This window comes from Anopheles funestus, chromosome 2RL (assembly GCF_943734845.2).
Source record: "Anopheles funestus chromosome 2RL, idAnoFuneDA-416_04, whole genome shotgun sequence".
Taxonomy (NCBI): Eukaryota; Metazoa; Arthropoda; class Insecta; order Diptera; family Culicidae; genus Anopheles; species Anopheles funestus.
The window spans coordinates 70,496,393-70,515,449 of record NC_064598.1 but is presented as its reverse complement, the minus strand read 5'-3'; the positions used below and the strand labels follow the sequence as shown (position 1 = coordinate 70,515,449).

At 36.9% G+C, this 19,057-nt stretch overlaps 1 protein-coding gene and 1 non-coding gene across 4 annotated transcripts; one reads left to right on the top strand and one right to left on the bottom strand.

The window, feature by feature from the left end:
- Window positions 1-9,000: 9,000 nt before the first annotated feature.
- Trnai-aau (transfer RNA isoleucine (anticodon AAU)) lies at window positions 9,001-9,074 on the bottom strand. The gene has a single exon. It is a non-coding gene; the product is annotated as a tRNA-Ile (tRNA).
- Window positions 9,075-13,261: 4,187 nt separating this feature from the next.
- LOC125764414 (low density lipoprotein receptor adapter protein 1-B-like) lies at window positions 13,262-18,972 on the top strand. Of its 3 annotated transcripts, none has more exons than XM_049428637.1 (5): window positions 13,262-13,427; window positions 14,140-14,896; window positions 17,638-17,826; window positions 17,905-18,464; window positions 18,547-18,972. In XM_049428637.1, the coding sequence occupies exons 2-5, from the start codon at window positions 14,851-14,853 to the stop codon at window positions 18,643-18,645; spliced, it is 894 nt and encodes a 297-aa protein (XP_049284594.1). In that variant the 5' UTR covers window positions 13,262-13,427; window positions 14,140-14,850; the 3' UTR covers window positions 18,646-18,972. The 3 variants fall into 3 exon arrangements, with proteins under 3 accessions (XP_049284594.1, XP_049284595.1, XP_049284596.1); XM_049428638.1 differs by lacking the exon at window positions 13,262-13,427 and adding an exon at window positions 13,508-13,922; XM_049428639.1 differs by lacking the exon at window positions 13,262-13,427 and adding an exon at window positions 13,508-13,967.
- Window positions 18,973-19,057: the final 85 nt, after the last annotated feature.

Below are 19,057 nucleotides of genomic sequence, written 5' to 3'. Positions count from 1 at the left end.
GCTTGTGCGAGGGGGGCAACATAATACAAACAGCTGTCCCATTCTGATCAAGTTTGCGATCTGTTGCAAACTATAAATACAGGAAACGCATGCGCCTTATCTTTCCGTTGTCCCTTTGTTGGTAGAACAGATTTCTTTTTGAGGTTTTTGAAGGAGGAAGTAATTACAAAAAAAGTTATCACTTATTGTGATGATTCAAGTTATAAATCCATTAAGCCTATGACGCACTGTGCGTAATTTGTTTTTCCACGAAGTGTGATGTTTTTTTTTAGAAAGTACTTGTTTTTGTTTACAAACCAAATTCAAATCATAACAAAAATACTTGATCGCTCAGAAATGGTATGTAATGTGTACTTTATGTGTTCCGTTTAGGTTCGCTGTTGAACGGCCAAAGAGGCTGCCCGGAAGTTTATTCTTTATTTTATACTTGCTACCTAACTTAACGAATCTAACTTAACTAAACTTAACTTAACGAAACTTAACGTAACGATATTCCGCTTAATGCGAGTCTACACTACACGCCCTTCCTTAACAAAAATTTTTTTATCTTGCTTTGCACGCTACACGCCCTTCCTTAATAAAAAAATTATTCATGAAATTGTTTAATTCTATTTTTATGTACTATTTCTGTTTTGTTTCCTACTTTTATTTCTACGTTTTCATCACTATCCTTTGTTATTTCGTATGGGCCGGTGTATTTAGTATCTAGTTTTTTCCCCACTTCATTTTTTAACAATATCTTATCTCCTATTTGAAATGTTTTTATTTTTGAGTTCATATCGTAAATTCTTTTGTTGATTTGTTTCCTATTAGCTAATCTTTCTTTTACTATATTATGTGCTATCCTTAGTCTAGCTTTTACAAATTCTGTATAACTATCCATATCGTCGGATATACGCTCTCTAGTTTCTTCTATCAAATTTGATGGTACATTAGGATGTCGGCCATATAGCAGATAAAATGGAGTATGATTGGTAGACATATGTACCGTGTTGTTAAACGCAAATTCATAAAATCTAATCCACTGTATCCAAGATAGAGGATTTTTGTCGCAATAGATTCTTAAAAAATTCCCTAGCATTTTGTGTGAATTTTCTAACGAACCTATTGATTGGTGATGGTAAGCCGTAGAGTTTAATTTTTTAATTTGTAACATTTTGCATATTTTGTTGAATAATTCCGACATGAATTCTTTTCCCCTATCTGTACAAATTGTTTCTGGTATTCCATATCGCAATATTACATTTTCCGTAAAAGCTTTTGCTACTGTTTCTGTCTTCTTGTTCTTTATCGGTGTTGCAGTAATGAATTTCGTAAAATCACACTGAGTGGTCAATACGTACTCACATCCCTCCGAGTTAACCAACGGTCCTACTAAATCCAGATATAGTTTTTGCATGGGTTTTGATGCGGTTTCTGTTACTTTCATTGGTATTTTTGGATTATTGTTTTGTTTAAAATATTGACAATGTGGGCAAGTTTTAATCATTTGTTTTACATCGCTATCTATTCCTTTCCATGTGTATTTCTGTTTTATAGTGTGTAGCGTTTTTTGGATTCCCGCATGTCCTGCTGTAGGTAGTACGTGGTGGTCGTTCATTATTAATTTCTTTTTTCCAACATCTCTTTCATCTATTATCTTTACATTTTTGTTTATTTGGACTATCCTTGGTAACCCGTTCATACTTAAAAATTTCATTCTATTTAATAAATCTTTTATAACTTTTTCATTTTCGTTCGTGATTAGGCATATAGATTTTTTTATATTTTTCTCATGTTCCTTTACCTTTGTCATAACTCCTCGTAAGTAAGTTGTGCTCATGATAGAAGGGAAAATGATTTCTTCATTTGAAATAATTAATTTTTTAGCTTTGGGATCAATTTTAAGCTCCAAATAAACCGTACTTGTGCTTTCATTACCATTATCAATTGTGTTTTTTTTTATATCATCCTTATAGGATAGAGCTTTAGCTTTCGAACGCGTCATTACTTGGAAAATGTTATGATTTAAGCTTTTTAGATCTGAGCTAGTTAGCCTGGATAGTGCATCAGCAACTACGTTATCCTTGCCTTTTTTATACATAATCGTGAAGTTATACTCCTCTAGTGCTAATCGGAACTTTGTTAGCCGACTTGATGGGTCGGTCAAAGAAAAGAGAAATACTAAAGGTCTGTGATCTGTGTATAGATTGAATGGTTTTCCATATAGATATGGCCGGAAATGTTTTGTTGCCCAGACAATGGCCAAAAGTTCCTTATCAATCGTCCCATAGTTCTGCTCGGCTTTATTTAAAGCGCGACTGGCATATGCAACTGGTTTTCCATTTTCGTTGCTCAACACTGCACCAATAGCGTATCCTGAGGCATCTGTGTGTAAGGTAAATGTGTTTTTGTCGCTAAAATCTGGAAAATCTAGCACAGGGGGATTAATAAATTTGTCTTTAAGTGTATCAAATGCTCTCTGGCATTCGTCTGACCATTCGAACTTAACTTCCTTTCTAGTTAATTTATTTAAAGGAATGCAACGTTTAGCAAAATTAGGAATATGTTTCCTATAATAATTCGCAAATGCGATAAATCTTTTAACTTCGTCTGCTGTTGATGGGATCGCCCAATTTTTTATGCAATCTATTTTTGCTGGGTCAGGCTTAATACCCTCAGCTGAAATTAGATGACCTAAATAAACCAATTCCTTTTGAAGGAAATTGCATTTGGTTGGGTTTAGTTTTAAATTAACTTTCCTCAAACGTTCGAATACTCTCATTAAATTTTGGTTATGCTCACTCATAGTTTTTCCATGTACAATAATGTCATCTAAATACACTAAACACTTTTCAATATTCAATCCCGACATTGCCACTGTCATTAATCTAGAAAAAATTGACGGGCTGACTTTTAAACCCATTGGCAGACGGGTCATCTGATATTGACCTGATGGGGTAGTGAACGACGTTATTGGTCTATCTTCAGGTTTCAGTTCACACTGATAATAGCCCTGCGATAGGTCTAAATGAGTAAAATATTTAGCACCACTTAAAGAATCTATAATTTCTTCGATATTTGGCAATGGAAACTTATCGTCCTGAAGTATTGCATTGATTTTTCTGTAGTCAACTACTAAACGCCATTTCTTTTTGTCATTAGAGGACTTTTTTGGCACCAATAAAATAGGGCTATTCCATTCCGATGTGCTTGGTTCGATAACCTTTTCTTTAAGCATTTGCCTGACTTGTTTTTCCACCTCTGGTTTCTGATATTGCGGTAATCTATATTGTTTGGTATATAAAGGATTAATAGTTTCTTTTAAATGTAATGAAGCACTATGTAGTTTAGTTGTACTTAGAGAATCGTTTTCTAAACAAAAGATATCATTGAATTTTAGACAAATATTTTGAATGGTTTGTTTGTCCTCCTTTGATAAATGATTTAAGTTTAATTCGTTTAAAGTTTGAGTTCCGTGATCAGAATGATATTTAGGTGTGTTGATGCAAAGTATTGAATAATTTGATGCTGGTTTTATAGTGGGATTGAAATTAGTTACTTGGACAGGTTTATTTTTCAAATTCATAATTTTAATAGGAATTTTTCCATTTGTTGGTTTTGCTATTGTATTCGATATAAAAACTTGAGGAATAATTTCTTCATTCCAAACAACACAGGTATCAACTTCAGAAGTGTTAATATATGTAATAATCTCTGTTCGAGGCGGTATGTTAATAGTTCTATTATAATTAGGAATGGTTTGAAAAATCAATGTTTCCTTTTTAAAATCTAATTTGGCTCCAAACCTTTTCAAAAAATTTGTGCCAATTAATCCAAGTGCAGGTAAATTGTCTAACACGTGAAATCTAATAGGGAATTGAATAGATTCATAAATGATAATAGTGTCGACAAATCCTCTGGTTTTGGTGAAACCACTTATTCCTCGTACAGAGAGTTGGAGGCTAGTATTTATTGTTATATGGCGAGGAACAATTTTTGAGTTTAATATGCAGCATGATGCTCCGCTATCTATTATCAACTTTACAGGATTATTGAATAAAAAAAAATCTGCTTTTGTGTTACTGTTTAAACTGTAACTAACGAAAAAGATCAGTCAGTAGAGAAGTTTCTTCATTTTCCGCAACTTCACTTGATTCATTATCTTGTTCCTGTTCCTGTGGCAACACTGCTAAATTTGCATTATTCCTATCCGAAAATCTCAAAGTTGAATTGTTCCTATGGAAGTTTTCCCTGCTTTGCGGAGGCCGATTTTGACCACGTACTCTTTGGTTTTGTGGATAATATCCTCTGTTCGGTTTGTTTCCTCGTGTATAGTAACCCCTATAATAAGTTTGACCTCGGTTGTATTGGGGACGTCGATATGTGTAACGCGGATACCGATTTAGTATCCCTTGCTGATAATATGGGTTTAAAAATGCACAATCAGCAGTGGATTCTGGTTCTGTATCGTCACATTCAAGTGCATCTGAAATTGCTTTTGTCATGGACGTGGGATTTCGGGCCTTTAAAAAAAACCGAGTGGTTGCATTAGTCAGCCCGTTAATGAACGCTCGCACGGCTATGGGTTGTACCACATTAGATGCAGCTGCTTCGGTTGAGAAAGTTCCCAATGACACATGCGCTGCCGCTAGTTTGGTCGAAAGAGCCTCGATTTCGGCTCCAAAATCAGTAATTGATTTTTCTGCCTGCTTTGAGGACTTCATCTCATTTTCGACCGCATTTGGTGAAATTTTCACTCCAAATCTTGTCTTTAAAAGCGTAAAAGCTTCTTTCAAAGTAGTGGCACCGTCAATAGCGCCATGTGCGGCTCCGGTTAGCGTGACCTTCATTAACCTTAAAATTTGGGCTTCTTCCACTTTTTCTGAATAGTCCTTTAACAATTCAACACTTTCTATGAAGCTTGATAACTCCGTTGAATTTCCTGAAAAAGGTTTTACTAGCTTCAGAGCTAAGCTTAAATCCAACTTTTCCGCCATTTTGTTACTTCCACTTCCTTTTGGTCTACCACGAGTTCTTGCGGGCATGCGAGGTACATGCAACGAATGAGTAAAACGCGCACCGTACATACGTGTGTAATATTATGAGATAAACGTAATGGTGTACCGGCATGAAAAATAAAGTTTGCAAAAATTAAATTTATGATAGTAATACTACAAACGTAACGATAAGATGAAAAAGATGTATGAAATAGAAATCCGCTATTAACTTTTTTTTTTCTTTTCTTTTTTTTTCCTTACAGCCGTTATCAGATTAGAATAGATGTAGATGCAAAAAAAATAATAAAAAAATTAGCCGCATTTTCTACGCACGATTTTTTTTTTTTTTTTTTTTTTTTTTTTTTACCTATGAGCTATTTTTGTAATGCGAAAATTCATTTTTCCCGTTATTCAATCAGATATTTGCGAGCACACCCGAACCACACAAAGCGATCTCAAGAAAATCGTAATAAGCAAACACTTTACCCTTACACTTTACTTTTTTTTTTTTTTTTTTTTGGTAGGTCGAATATTTTTATGGATGTGAATTCAATAACGTCCTTATATAACGCCTAACCTAACATTCTGTAAACTCTTAACCTCACATTTCACCATCACAATCGTCGGTTTCACTAATTCGCGCACACCAGATAGTACAGGTAGTGTGTTTTGGTACGATATGTTAGCACGTGTTATGCGTTCCTACGAGTCCATGCCTAACCTCACACTTTGCAAATTTCACTTTCGTATATACGCGCACAACAACCGTTTACAACACGCAGCATTGATTAGTATTTAGGTATCATATCCAATTTTTCGCGTACTTACATCAACCGTATCCGCATGTAGTGTCTTGCAGTGTGTTGATGGTCCTCTTCAGTTGCTCTCCGCGCTCGTTGTCTTTGCCTCCAGGACCGATACAGATAAACGGGTGATCAGCAAACAGCCGCGTAGTTGTATTTTCAGTTGTAGTTGTAGATTTGTACGCGCTGCACTCCGCTTGATGACGTAGGATGTTGTTGTGTAAAATATTGTAGCGTGGTTGTAGTTCCTCTACGCGCTGCACTCCGTGCTTCACAAAGCCGCTGAAGTTGTTCGATGATTATTCAGGATCAGGATTCTAGCATTCAGGATCAGGGTACAATAGGCACTAACAGCTCAACGGCCAGAAGGCTTGTCAGCCAAGGTTCCGAGATGGTTGTGTCGGGTTGATATATTTTTGGTTTATCGATATCGAGACACTTGTAGCGGGTTGTCGCACGTCGATGACTGGATTTTACTTTTTTTTTTTTTCTTATTGCTGGCCCGATGATTTTTTTTTTCTAATGGCACGTGGTAAAAACTGGCAGGATCGCCATGTAATGTGTACTTTATGTGTTCCGTTTAGGTTCGCTGTTGAACGGCCAAAGAGGCTGCCCGGAAGTTTATTCTTTATTTTATACTTGCTACCTAACTTAACGAATCTAACTTAACTAAACTTAACTTAACGAAACTTAACGTAACGATATTCCGCTTAATGCGAGTCTACACTACTAGTCGTGTGAAGGGGCCGTTTGCCACCCTAAAAAAACTGAGACTAGTGTCCGAAGAAAGCAATTTGGTTGGTTTCTGCATTAAGCTTTAGTCGTTTGTCCTTTTTTTAACAACGCACTAAAGTGCTTGTCTCTGTAATATGTAAAAAAAATGACAAAGGAAACGAAATGTGTTTCTAAGAAAAAAGTTATTTTAAAGATCTTCCCTCCTTGGCTTTATTTTGTTACAAACCTAAAAAGAATGTCCCACATCCTGTCGTGCGAAACACTGCGCAAACATTGTACATGTATTATAATTTCTTTAAATAATAGGTAATGTAAAAGCAAACGATGAACATAATGGGGCAAATAATTTTTGCAAATGAAACAAAAGCGAACACGCATGATGAAAACAAAACGAAGTGAACGAAATGTAGCAGTAATAGAGGACAGTTTCAAATAATATTAATAGTCGGTCAGCAGCAAAATACACTTGATCATGGTAATTAGACAACTAATCGAGGAAATAAAGTGAAACTTGCAAGAAAAACAAATTACCTCGTGTGTATTCACTATCATTTGCTTTCTTTTCAGCACGACTCGATGCGAAATTGGCGCGGGAACCAGAGATGAGAATAACAACTCTTTTTAGTGAGTCAACTCAGAGTGAATGAGTCGTTATTAAGCGTCAGCTCGTTTAACGACTCATTTCGGAGTCATAAAAAAAAAAACCGGCATAAACGTATAACTTAAGGTTCGAATTTTTTGGCGCTTGTAGAGTTCAATATGAATGTCTTACAATATTGTAATACTTTAATTATTTTCTTCGTCGGTTATGGAGACCCCAAACAACACTCCTCCCCCCCTTCCCTTCCACCGTCATCGCAACCAAAATTTTAGGGGCCCCGAGGATTCTCAGTTAGGGCCTCCAAAAATGACTACCCCCCGACGGTCAGTATTTTCATAATTTGCCTTCATCCGATCGGTCATAGTGGATCAATGCAAAATAAACCTCATTGATTTAAGTTTATCGACAATGCGACTCTCTTTAGTTTTTGGACCCCAACTACCATTCCGCTTAGGGCCTCCGAGAAGCTTGATTCGCTTTTGCTCATAAGCCTACAGCTTTAGCTTTTATTTTTGTGAAATTTAGCAAAATTTATAAATTGATGTATTTGAATGCGACTCTGTTGAAATAAGTTTATTTTCACTCAAATAATGCTTTAAATTTAAAATAATAATAAAAAAATAACAAAAAATCTATCATTTATTTGGGAAATTTAGCAAAATTTATAAATTGATATATTGAATGCGACTTAGTTGAAATAAGCTTATTTTCACTCAAATAATGCTTTAAATTAGAAATAATAATAATAAAATTAAAAAAATCTATATTTTTTTTGGGAAATTTAGCAAAATTTATAAATTGATGTATTTGAATGCGAATTTGTTGAAATAAGTTTGTTTTCATTCAAATAATGCTTTAAATAGAAAAAAGAATGAAAAATAATAAAAAAAACCTAAATTTTGAAAATCTCCTAAGTCTCACTCTTACTCACTTTGCACATCTCTAGCGGGAACACAATGATGTTTGTTGTCGTATCATGATGCGCACAAGCATTAAGGAAGCGAACGTCTCACAAGATTTGGAACGGAAATGAATCTAGGCGCTGATGGCTATATGCATCCGTCATTAAACGGCACATGTTCTTGTTGGAGTAGGTCAGTGAACATAAGCCATAGAACGGCTGTAAACGGATGGGTAAATTCAGGCACTAAATATGTTGTTGCTTATCAACGACCACGAGCAGCAAAGTCGCAGTAATTGTGTGTAGCGTACAAAACCAAAACACATGCCCTATTCAAACCACGATCTTGACACGAAAGAGATCCCATGTGCAATGAAGTACAAGTTGTGTGTTGATTAAGTTTTGCCGCAACTTAATGCTGCTGGTTGGAATACAAAACAAAACCACTCTTCAATGATGTGCAAATTGCGCAGCATTCTAAACACGGGCAAAGGAATTTGAACCGACGGTTTTCTTCCGTTACGTAAAGACCATGAACTATGGAAAAAACGTATATTTTGTTTAGGAAGAAAGACGACGGTTCCTTCACCCACCGATAATAAACCACATGGGACCAGCGGGATGATGGCTTTGCAAAAACCTAATCAAGACCCGGGGCCTTGGGTGATTGGACAATTATTCGTCTTCTTGAGGTGATTGTTAGGTGACGAATGAAACGGTGTTGTTTATTACACGTCGCAAATCTATGAAATTACTGTTTACGGTGCTTTTGATGTGTAGAGACGTATAAACAACCAATCTAATTCCGTCTTACTATCCCGGTTCTGTTGTGCAACTGTGGAAGTTCCCGAGGGGATTTTCCCTGAACATGGAACAGTCGCTTTAATTAAATTCCAAGTTGTTCTGTTAAGAGATGTAATGGATGTTAAAGAAAATATAAAAACACATACTTTACTTCCCTAAAAAAAGACAATTGTGTGCTGGCTCCAGAGAGGATCGAACTCACGACCTTCGCGTTATTAGCACGACGCTCTAACCAGCTGAGCTATGGAGCCGCTTGTGCGAGGGGGGCAACATAATACAAACAGCTGTCCCATTCTGATCAAGTTTGCGATCTGTTGCAAACTATAAATACAGGAAACGCATGCGCCTTATCTTTCCGTTGTCCCTTTGTTGGTAGAACAGATTTCTTTTTGAGGTTTTTGAAGGAGGAAGTAATTACAAAAAAAGTTATCACTTATTGTGATGATTCAAGTTATAAATCCATTAAGCCTATGACGCACTGTGCGTAATTTGTTTTTCCACGAAGTGTGATGTTTTTTTTTAGAAAGTACTTGTTTTTGTTTACAAACCAAATTCAAATCATAACAAAAATACTTGATCGCTCAGAAATGGTAAATCCACCGTTTCAACAATGTACACAGCTGAGTGAACTTACATCAACTAGATACTACAGGAGTTTATTTGTAGTTTACACTATTTTTTCCTACAAATCATATTTTTATTGAAAGAATTAAGAAAAGCCTATAATCATCATACATTTAATTTTAATTTTAATAAAAAAAATGACATAAAATCATGCTTTGGTTGTATTTTCTTATTTTTTTATTTTTTTTATTTACATATTATCTACAAATGCAATTCTCATCACTGATCACGTACGCATTCAAACAATGAAGCTGATGCAACATTATCACTGCCTCTGGTAGGCAGAATGCTTAAGATCACCCTTTCATAAATGGCCACACCTTCAGGATCAGTGTCCGATCACCTTCCCGATACTACGACCTGTTGGCCTTCGGTAGGGACATGCGACAAAATTACATACCATTAGCCACTGTTCACTATAGTGATAGTTTCGAAACAATCATGGAAGAGTTCCTTTAAAGGTAGCAGGAGTTCCCTGCAATTTAATGGATCTGAGAGATGATTCAGCAACAACCCTTCTAGATAGTCTTCCGTATGAAAGACCGACTTAAAACATTTCAACAAGTGCTTCTTATGAAATATAAAGTGTTTTATTAGTTGAGAAAAATTAATTTTATTTCAATAAAAGAAGGATAACTTTGTTCTGGAAATTTTGCTATAAAAATTAAATTTAATTTTATGTTATTAATATACCCGTTTTCTGTAAAAAATATTACAATTTCATCTTTGGAAAATTTATATAGTCATTTCTTTTTTCGTTGCACTTTACCTGAAACACGCAAACTCATCAGCCCCTTTTGTTGTCATCGAGCAATGTTCCGGGTTTGGCCGGGAAAATGGTGCAGCCTCATCGCAAGAAGCCCAAGCCTAATGATGATTTTATCTACTGTTCCGATTGCATCATCATTCCATACTGGAAGGAGGAAATCTTGTGACCAATGCACTTGCACATACACTATGTGATCGTACCGTGTAAGTGATCACTACTTAACTATTCATGCAAACCGTAAAATCAGCAAAAACTCAGCAAAAAAAACTAGAAAAATGGTGTTCAAACCTGTGGGAAGTGCGAATAGATGAGTGTATGTGTAATGGCACACCAACCATTATGGTGGGATCGGGGTGTTTGACAACTTTACGCGGGAAGCATTTAATCAGCATCAGTCCAGAACTAGTTCGACGCACTTTAGGGGTAGCTTTAAGAAGATTGATACGTTTATGGAAATTTTATTGTACTGTGAAAAAGACACAAATTAGTTTTCCGTGGGTGAACATTTTCTTTTTAGTTGTCTAGTAGTATTAAATAAAGAGAATTCTCATAAAGTTAATATTTTTAGTAATATGTTTTAAAAAGAGCGACGGATAATTATTCAACACTTATAATCCTGTTTGGTTTGTGTAATGTTTGCTTACTCTTTTCGTTATGTAAAATATTATTTTATAAATTCCGTCTCCCATGGAAATATTCAGAATAGTTGATTGATATAAATTAAATAAGAAAATTTTATTGTTTTGCAACAGTATTCAGTTGCTTAATAAATAAAAGTCTAATATAGTATACTTACCTAAATTTTTTATTCAAACAAAAGTACCCAGTACGAATAATAAAATAATTCTAAATGAGTTCAAATTGACAACCAATCAGTCATAAAATTAACACAAATAAGCACGAACCCTCCAGAGAGACCCTTTCACAACAAACAAAACCAACAGCGTACGATCGTTTGTTCCACGAACTTATAAACCTACCCACAGTGCATAATCACTAGCAAAAACGCATCCCAAGCCCGTGCCGGTACTGATAATGGCGAACAGCGGACAGCGACGGCCTTGATCGCGCCAAAGACCGATAATTGTGCATTCGAACGCCCGTTGGCAAAGTAGTGCACGAGACGGGTGCATGTGAATAGGAAAGAAAGAGCAAAAGTGAGCGAAAAAAAAAACGTAATCATACCTTTCGCAACTGGGTTTCTGCGAAGGAAAATGATCTTTGACCGGTTTTGAGTTTTCTAGTTCTCCCGCCGGCACGCTCCAATAGTCCAACGGGGCCGAAGGGCTTTTTGATTGATGGATTGATGGACGGTGGCGCCCTTTTCGTTAGCCTAATCCACATATGGGAATGGAGGCAATTTTTTCCGTTCCGCCTTCCATTTTGCTGCGACACAGGGACAGTAGCAATCGTACGCTATATCCACCTGCAGTTTAACCGAAAAGAAATGATATCGTTTTTTTTACGCTGTTGTCTTCACGTTTAGTTACCACCTTTAGTTGCGTCATGTAATGCGGAAACGATGAGAGTGTTATTTCGTATCGCATAGTAAATAAGCTAAGCTGGTTGGAAAACTGAACTATGGGCGATGGAAATGTTCGCACGCGCACCTTCGCACCATTGCCAGTTCCTGCTTTTAGCTGTGGTTTGCAACCCATTTGCAACTATGCAAGCCACACTGGGTTATTGTACAGTTTTGCAAACGTGCGAATGAAAGTCAAAGTGTTGCAGTTTATAAAATGCACCATAGAAACACTTTCCTCTTTGCGTTTATTTTCGGGGGTTTCCGTTGATAAACGAAGGGCACGGATGATTTCTGAGCAATAAGCAAAGAGATTATGCCATTACTAACAAACACAATGGCAGCGTAACTATTAATTACCTTATGGTTAAAAATTATTTTTTATTACATTATTAACGTTGATACGGTTACAAATATTATAGCATCATTTGGAAAATTGAAAAGCAAGGTAAAAGTTTTTTTTTAAATGATAGTTAATACAAATTTTCGCCATTTTTTCTTTCGTAAAAGATATTTTGGTGTTAAATTATTTTCTTACTAAATTCAGATTAGAAGCATGGCTGTGACATCGTATAAAAGACGAGATAGTTATCATTTTTATCAATTTAATATTTAATATTTGTTTTGATGCCCTTCGAAGTCGATGCATGGCAATGTCATGACCGAATGTCGAATTTTCAAACAAATAGCGAATATCAAAGCTGTACTGAGTGCTTCTTTACATTTTTCTACCTTTAATGTAATGTAATTTTATTTTAATGTTTAATGTAACTTCTTGGCGGCTAACAAACAAACCATAAACACTTTACTTTACCATAAAAATTTGGTAGCTTATTTGAGTAAATATTTATTGTTGTTTAAGCTTTTGAATTATCTATTAAAATGAAACAGTTTATAAGAAGCAGTAAGTAAATTAAAATTTATTGTTCTTGAAAATGGCTGCTTTGAAATATAACTATTATTTTAATACGTTTTTAACATTTTATTTAATTTTTTTAAACATATTAGTAAGCATTAAAACAATTTAATTTACTATTGTACATTTAAACGCTTTAAGTTAACATTACACTCTATATACATTACATTACATACAGAGAAATATTCCTTTTAAACATTTATACTCTTGTGTATGCATCATCGTTTTTCAAAATAATTAATTCTTTTAATTCAACCGCTCAAACGATAAAGAAACAACTAGCTTACAAATAATTGAACTGTCACAAAATAAAAAGAATTTCTCAGACTACAACATAAAAGAATGTTTCACACAACGCAACGAAACGTTGCATTTTCCGCAAAAGGAAACATGTTAATGGAGTAAAAGAATAAAAGAAAACAAAAAGCTGCCAAAGATTGACATGGTGCAAATGTGTTAGCATCAATCAGAAAGAGAAAGACAGCGAACGAAACACAAACAAACAACGAGATGCATCTCTTAGTAGATGAGCGATCGCGATCGTGTGTGTGTTAGTGTACACGGAAAAATCCACCCGATTGCGCGTGGATCGGTGTTCGCGCGAAAATCACAGCATCCATCCACTTCATTGTACGATCGCTCGTCAACGCGTAGGGACACGCTTCGGAACAAGCGGTTGTTACACCCGCCTATCTCGTACTTGGTTAGGACCATTTTAGTACCAAATCGGGAAACGAAACGAACGAGAAGAAACGTGAAAAAGCACACAAACGGTAAGTGAAAATGTACGATATGGGGTTTTTCCTTCGGGGAGGCATTTTTTTTACTCACAGCCCTTGAGTGTGCGTAGAAGCGTACGAATAATCGGTGGTTTGGCGATTCCACTATGCACGTGTTCCTTTCGTTTTCCACTTCGCGTTCGGTGATCGCGATCGCGATCATGCTTCGCTGAGCAAACCGCGTTTTGGGGGGTTTGATTTTCCCGCCCCGTGGTGGGGGTTGTAAAGCAAAACCCAGGCCCAGAAAACGGATTCGCTAGTGTTCGTTTGGTTCGTCTTCATTCCAGAGTGTTCGGTTGTTTGTGGCTAAATAGATGATCTTGGTTTGATAGTGTGACATTCTTAATCAGCCATATTAGGTGAATTTAATCTTATCGATCGAACGGCGTTTCGTTCATCGCGATCTTGTTTGACGGACATGAAGGAACAAAGTGCAAACAGTTATTCTTGTCCCAGCGCCTCAGTGGTTTCGTGTGATTGCAGCTGCGGGTACGTGATCGAAAGTGAAGGCTTGAAGATAATTACCTCCGTACGGTGGGTGAAGGGAAACACGAGCCTACTACTGAGATGGACATTGTCACCACGTGCAGTAGTCGTGATCTATTTTGGTCTGGCTTTAGTGTGAAAAGCTTGTTTACATACAAAATTTGTGAATAGTGTACGATAGTGAGATGTAAGCTTAAAATATATTTTCTTCTATTTTCAGAACAAATAAATCTAGATGACACTGTGCGCAAACGATACGAAAATCCTGCTAAAGCCCAAAACTGTTCCAGCATGAGAAAACGGTGCAACAGTGCGAAGCTGCCCCCAGTAGAGTTCCATTGATTTATAAATCCATAAATTAAAAGTGAAACTTTTTCCGAGCCCAACCCAAAAGCCACCTGTTGTGCGTGTGCACAAGTGCGTGTATGTGTGTGTGTGTCGTGGTGTATTTGATCCAATTGTGCCGCCATATGCATTGATCCGATCAGCGCGCCTCTTGTTCATTGACTGCACATCCCCGAACGATCGTTTGATCGAACGAACATTGTTGTTTGTTTCCTTTCGTCAGTGAGTAGTTTCGAACGAATTTTCTCACTATAGTGAATCGAACAAAGTGTGAGTGTACTAAAAAGTAATTCTTCAACAAATCCAACTACGTACGTTTAAAAGAACGTGTGACAGGTGTATTTAATGATAGAGAGGAGATAAAAAAACACACACAGTGTCTCAGTTGTAACCTTCCTTCGCTACAAAACGTGACCAATCGGTTTACAACCCACGGTACGCGTCATCGATAAACTGTTCTGCAAGCGAAGGATAACCTCTGGCGTGTACGCGCTTATAGTTGTGATTTTCATTGCTGTGGTCTTGACAATTGGTGCTTTTTCCGGCGTCCTTCGCAGCAGCAACCCTCGCCATTCACGATCGCAGAATGGCCTTCTTCAAGAGCATTTGGAAAAATAGCTCCAAGCACAAGAGTAAGTAGATGTGGATGTGGAGGTATAATTGTTTGACTGATTTACCATAAAATTGCACATAATGAAGGTAATTTATTGCATCTTTTAGCCTTTAACTAATTTCGAATGAAGAATTGAACCTTTTTTTGAAATATTTACTCAGATGGTAAAAGAGAAGTAGCAAAATAGTTTCAAATGTACAATTTGTATAAGGATTTTATATTATCAAACTCAAACGATAAACAGCTTCAAAGTTCTAGCAACTTTTAAACAGCTGTTGAAGAGCTTAGATGCTGCTTACTCGCTTAAAACATGTTTCTTAAATTTTTCAAATAATTTGTATTGTCCTCAAACAGTTCCCTTAACCACTTTATACAAAAAAAAAATCTAAAAATCGACAGTTTACTTATATAAATAAATAAATAATCATGAGGATGTTTTATATTAATGTAAAAGCATTAAGATTACCTGTTTTATATTAATTTTGTAAACTGATTAAAATGCAGAACTTCAAAACCGATGTTTTGTGATAAACAAGAAATAATCAAATTTTCTATTTAAAATATCATTATATTGAATAATTGAACAATTAGTAAATATGAAGATCGAAGATGATTAAAATTTTTATTTCATCAGTTAAGTTTCTTTAACATTTTCACTATCAAATAAAACTTTTAATCTAAAGAAACCGAACCAAATAGATTGTTCCCCGGTTGCACTCTACTAATAGCACATTCTCTTTCGTGACGCAAAGCTTAACTTATTAAACTAAACGAAGTGAACCGTGAACGCGTAATTCGGAGATTTTAGAGCAAGGTGGTTTAATGCTATCGTAATCACCGAAAATGTGAAGACGCTTCACGGACTGGCGTTTGCGATCGCATAACGCATTAAATTCCTATCGTCGAGGATAGTTGCACGAAATGGTAGCTAATGTGCCGTAATGGCTGGCATTCTGTGGTGCGTCAGTCGTGTTTTTTTTTATTCAATTTTTTCCACTCATTTAATGGGCAGACTTTCGTAGCGGTTTCCGTGTCCAATATTCTGAACCATTTATTTACGAATGAATATTTCGTCAAGGCCGATTGATCGATCGGCCTGCAGTTTGTGTCGATGGGAAACTGAGGGAAACCGAATCATCAGCATTACATATGAAGGTGGAGAAATTCATACAACCATCAGCACCCGTAACATAACGTAACGCCGATCTGCGAATGCTTCGGATGGCCTTTTTTTTGGCCAGTTTCGGCCATGATTATGAGTCCGATGAGTTCATTAACAGATATCTTTGGTGCACATTCGTGCGCACTTTCCCGTGGAGCTTCCCCGACAGCACAGGGTGCAAAACAACGGTCTTCGGTCGATGTAATCATCAGCTCAATGGTTGTCGGGCGGCACACAACCGGGTGTCGATCGATGGAAAGCTGTCGATGTTTCCGATGGTGGTTTTACCGACAGTCCTACACCAACGCTTGTTCCCTTCGGCTCAAGTCACTGGCCTCAAATTGATAATCGCGCCATGGTAATGGTTAAGGTTAACTTAAGCTTGTTCACCTTTTCCCTTCTGCCGGGCATATGCTTAAGTTATCTGCCAAGAATTCTGTTGCTATGTGCAGGCTTGGCCTCAAGAATTGCTTATCGGAACGCCACTAAGAGTCAATAGTATCTGCAAACCGTATCGTTCGATGTTTTGGGGTCAATGAAAGAGATGTCTATAATCGGTCCAATATAAATTTAAAAATTACCAATAACAATTATTACATTAAATGTGTCCGTTATTAAAACCACACAAAATTATAAAAATACCTAAATTTATATGAAAATTATCTTAAAAACATAAACTCAAATATTCTCCAAAAAAAAAAAAAACAAATCCTTTCTTAAAATAATGCTGTTGCAGTAAAGTTAGATTTCTTTTATACATTTTTTCCAAAAGAAGAGAAAAGTTTATTAAGAAATTAAGAAAAGATGAAAAAAGCAAAATTTAAAGTTTTGTAACAAAAAATCTAATCTTATGAAAAGATCATATTGAGATAAAAATAAACATGGCGATATAGCAGGACTTTCTCTTCGCTTAATTCAACTCATTACCCTTGTTTATTATCATAATCATTTGCATATTAACAGCTCAAACTAGGTCTGCTATTAGAATTCTGCCAGCAACACCTTAACTCTCGACTGTAGCGATCAGTTTTCCATCGATCCTCAATTATAGCGAGACAAACAAAGTGGTGAAGCGTTCACCGAGTGTCCATATGAATCTACTGCTGCTATCACATCCCAGCAGCATAAATGTGCAATAATGCGCTTGAAGTTGCAGCTGATGTTGCTTATGCAACGCTCTATGCACAAGCTATCAGTCTGCAATGTCCGGCGCGACCGGCTGGCACCAGCTTGGGATTGGCAAATGGTTATCATTAACGGGTCGTTCTGTTGGTGGGGAGAGCGAAAGAGTGCAATAGACAGAGAGAGAGGGAGAGAAGCCTTAATTTCTTATTGAAAACCTGTCCGTCAATCTGCTACATGCAGCTGCACCTGATTTACAAGACTCGATGCGATAGCGAACGGGAACGACAACGACAAGGGGTGATTAATATACAAATTATTAATAATACTTGCCACCATTTTGTTGAGGTAGTTTGAGTTGTGCAAGCGATCGAAGGGAAGCATAATTGGCTATATTTCATTTGAATTTTCTAAATTTGAATTCTAAAACTGTTTATAATACTAACTAAATCATAATTCCTATTCTTCTCTTCCAGAATTGTGTGAAGAGCTCGCTCTGGCGAACAGTATTCGCGATTTTTCCGAAAATCACGATGAACTGGAGGACGGTTCGAACGAAGCCATCAGTTACAGTGTCAAATACTTGGGTAATACTCCTGTGCCGACTCCACGGTCCGAGAATGCCACGGCGGAAGCGGTAAAAAGTATCATAACAGCAGCCAAAGGTTGGTAGTGATAGCATAAAATCCCCAAAAAGGATTGTCTCAGCTAACCGAAATTTTATTTACGCTCTTTTATTTTAGGCAATAAGAAATTGCAACGTGTTTCCCTTTCAATCTCACCTAAGGGCATCGAGATGATTGACACCGGTACCGGTGAAACGCTGCTGCAGGTTTCGATCTATCAAATCTCGTACTGTTCGGCCGATGCCAATCATGATCACGTGTTCGCGTTCGTTGGCTGCACGCTTGGTTCGGAAGCCGAAGTGAAGGAGATGTGCTTCCGGCGTACGGCGGAAGAGATTAATCTCGAGGGACCGCTCGTGTGCCATGCCTTCCTGTGCCAGAAGCGAAAAATGGCCCAAACCGTCACGCTTACGGTGGCGCGCAGCTTCGAACGAGCGTTCCAGATCTGGCAAAACAAGCAGTTTCATGCAGAACGCAAGCGCAAGGATCTGGAAGCGCGCATGGAGCGAGAGTTGAGCGGTAGCCAGGAATTAGCGCGTAAAAATGCATCCAACGTGGCTGGCAACGAGCAGCGAGATGAAGCTGAATGTCGCAGTTTGCTGATCGACTTTAATTCCGATTTGACGGGAATATGTTCCGATACGCAACATCATCGGGAACTTCTGCAGAACACTTGGGTTAATATTGTTTACAATTTCCCAATAATTTGCCCAATAATAATAGCAATAGCCATACTAATTTTGTCTATTAAACTTCCAGGTATCATTTGAAGATGATCAAAAGCCACAAGAGTTTCTCGCGGTGCCAACATTAACGTCCACCTCCGGCTGGAGTGGGATGGCCATCTGTTCGAACTAGAGCACGCTACACTACACCGAGCAGCAACAGAATAGAATTAGAATCTTCACGCTAAGCTTCATGTTGCGTTAGGAACGAACGAGCGGTTTAAATGCTTTCGATTTTAAGCTACTTTCCATTTAAAACCATGTTCCGGTTAGACGCGTTTGTTATAAGCTATCATTTAAAATGGGGTTCATTAAAATTTCGCAAGTGATTTTTATACGATTGAGCAATGCAAAACATTGTTTTAAACACTCTTTTCCCAGATCGCATTCGCATGCAATAGTTTGTGATAGAAAGTTTTTTTTTCATATTTTTTAATAAACAGTTCAAAACATATCAGAATAGTTGTTTTTTCGATGACTAATTATTTATCATGTATATAGAATAAAAACATGATGTTCATACCATTGCATTTCTTATTGAAATA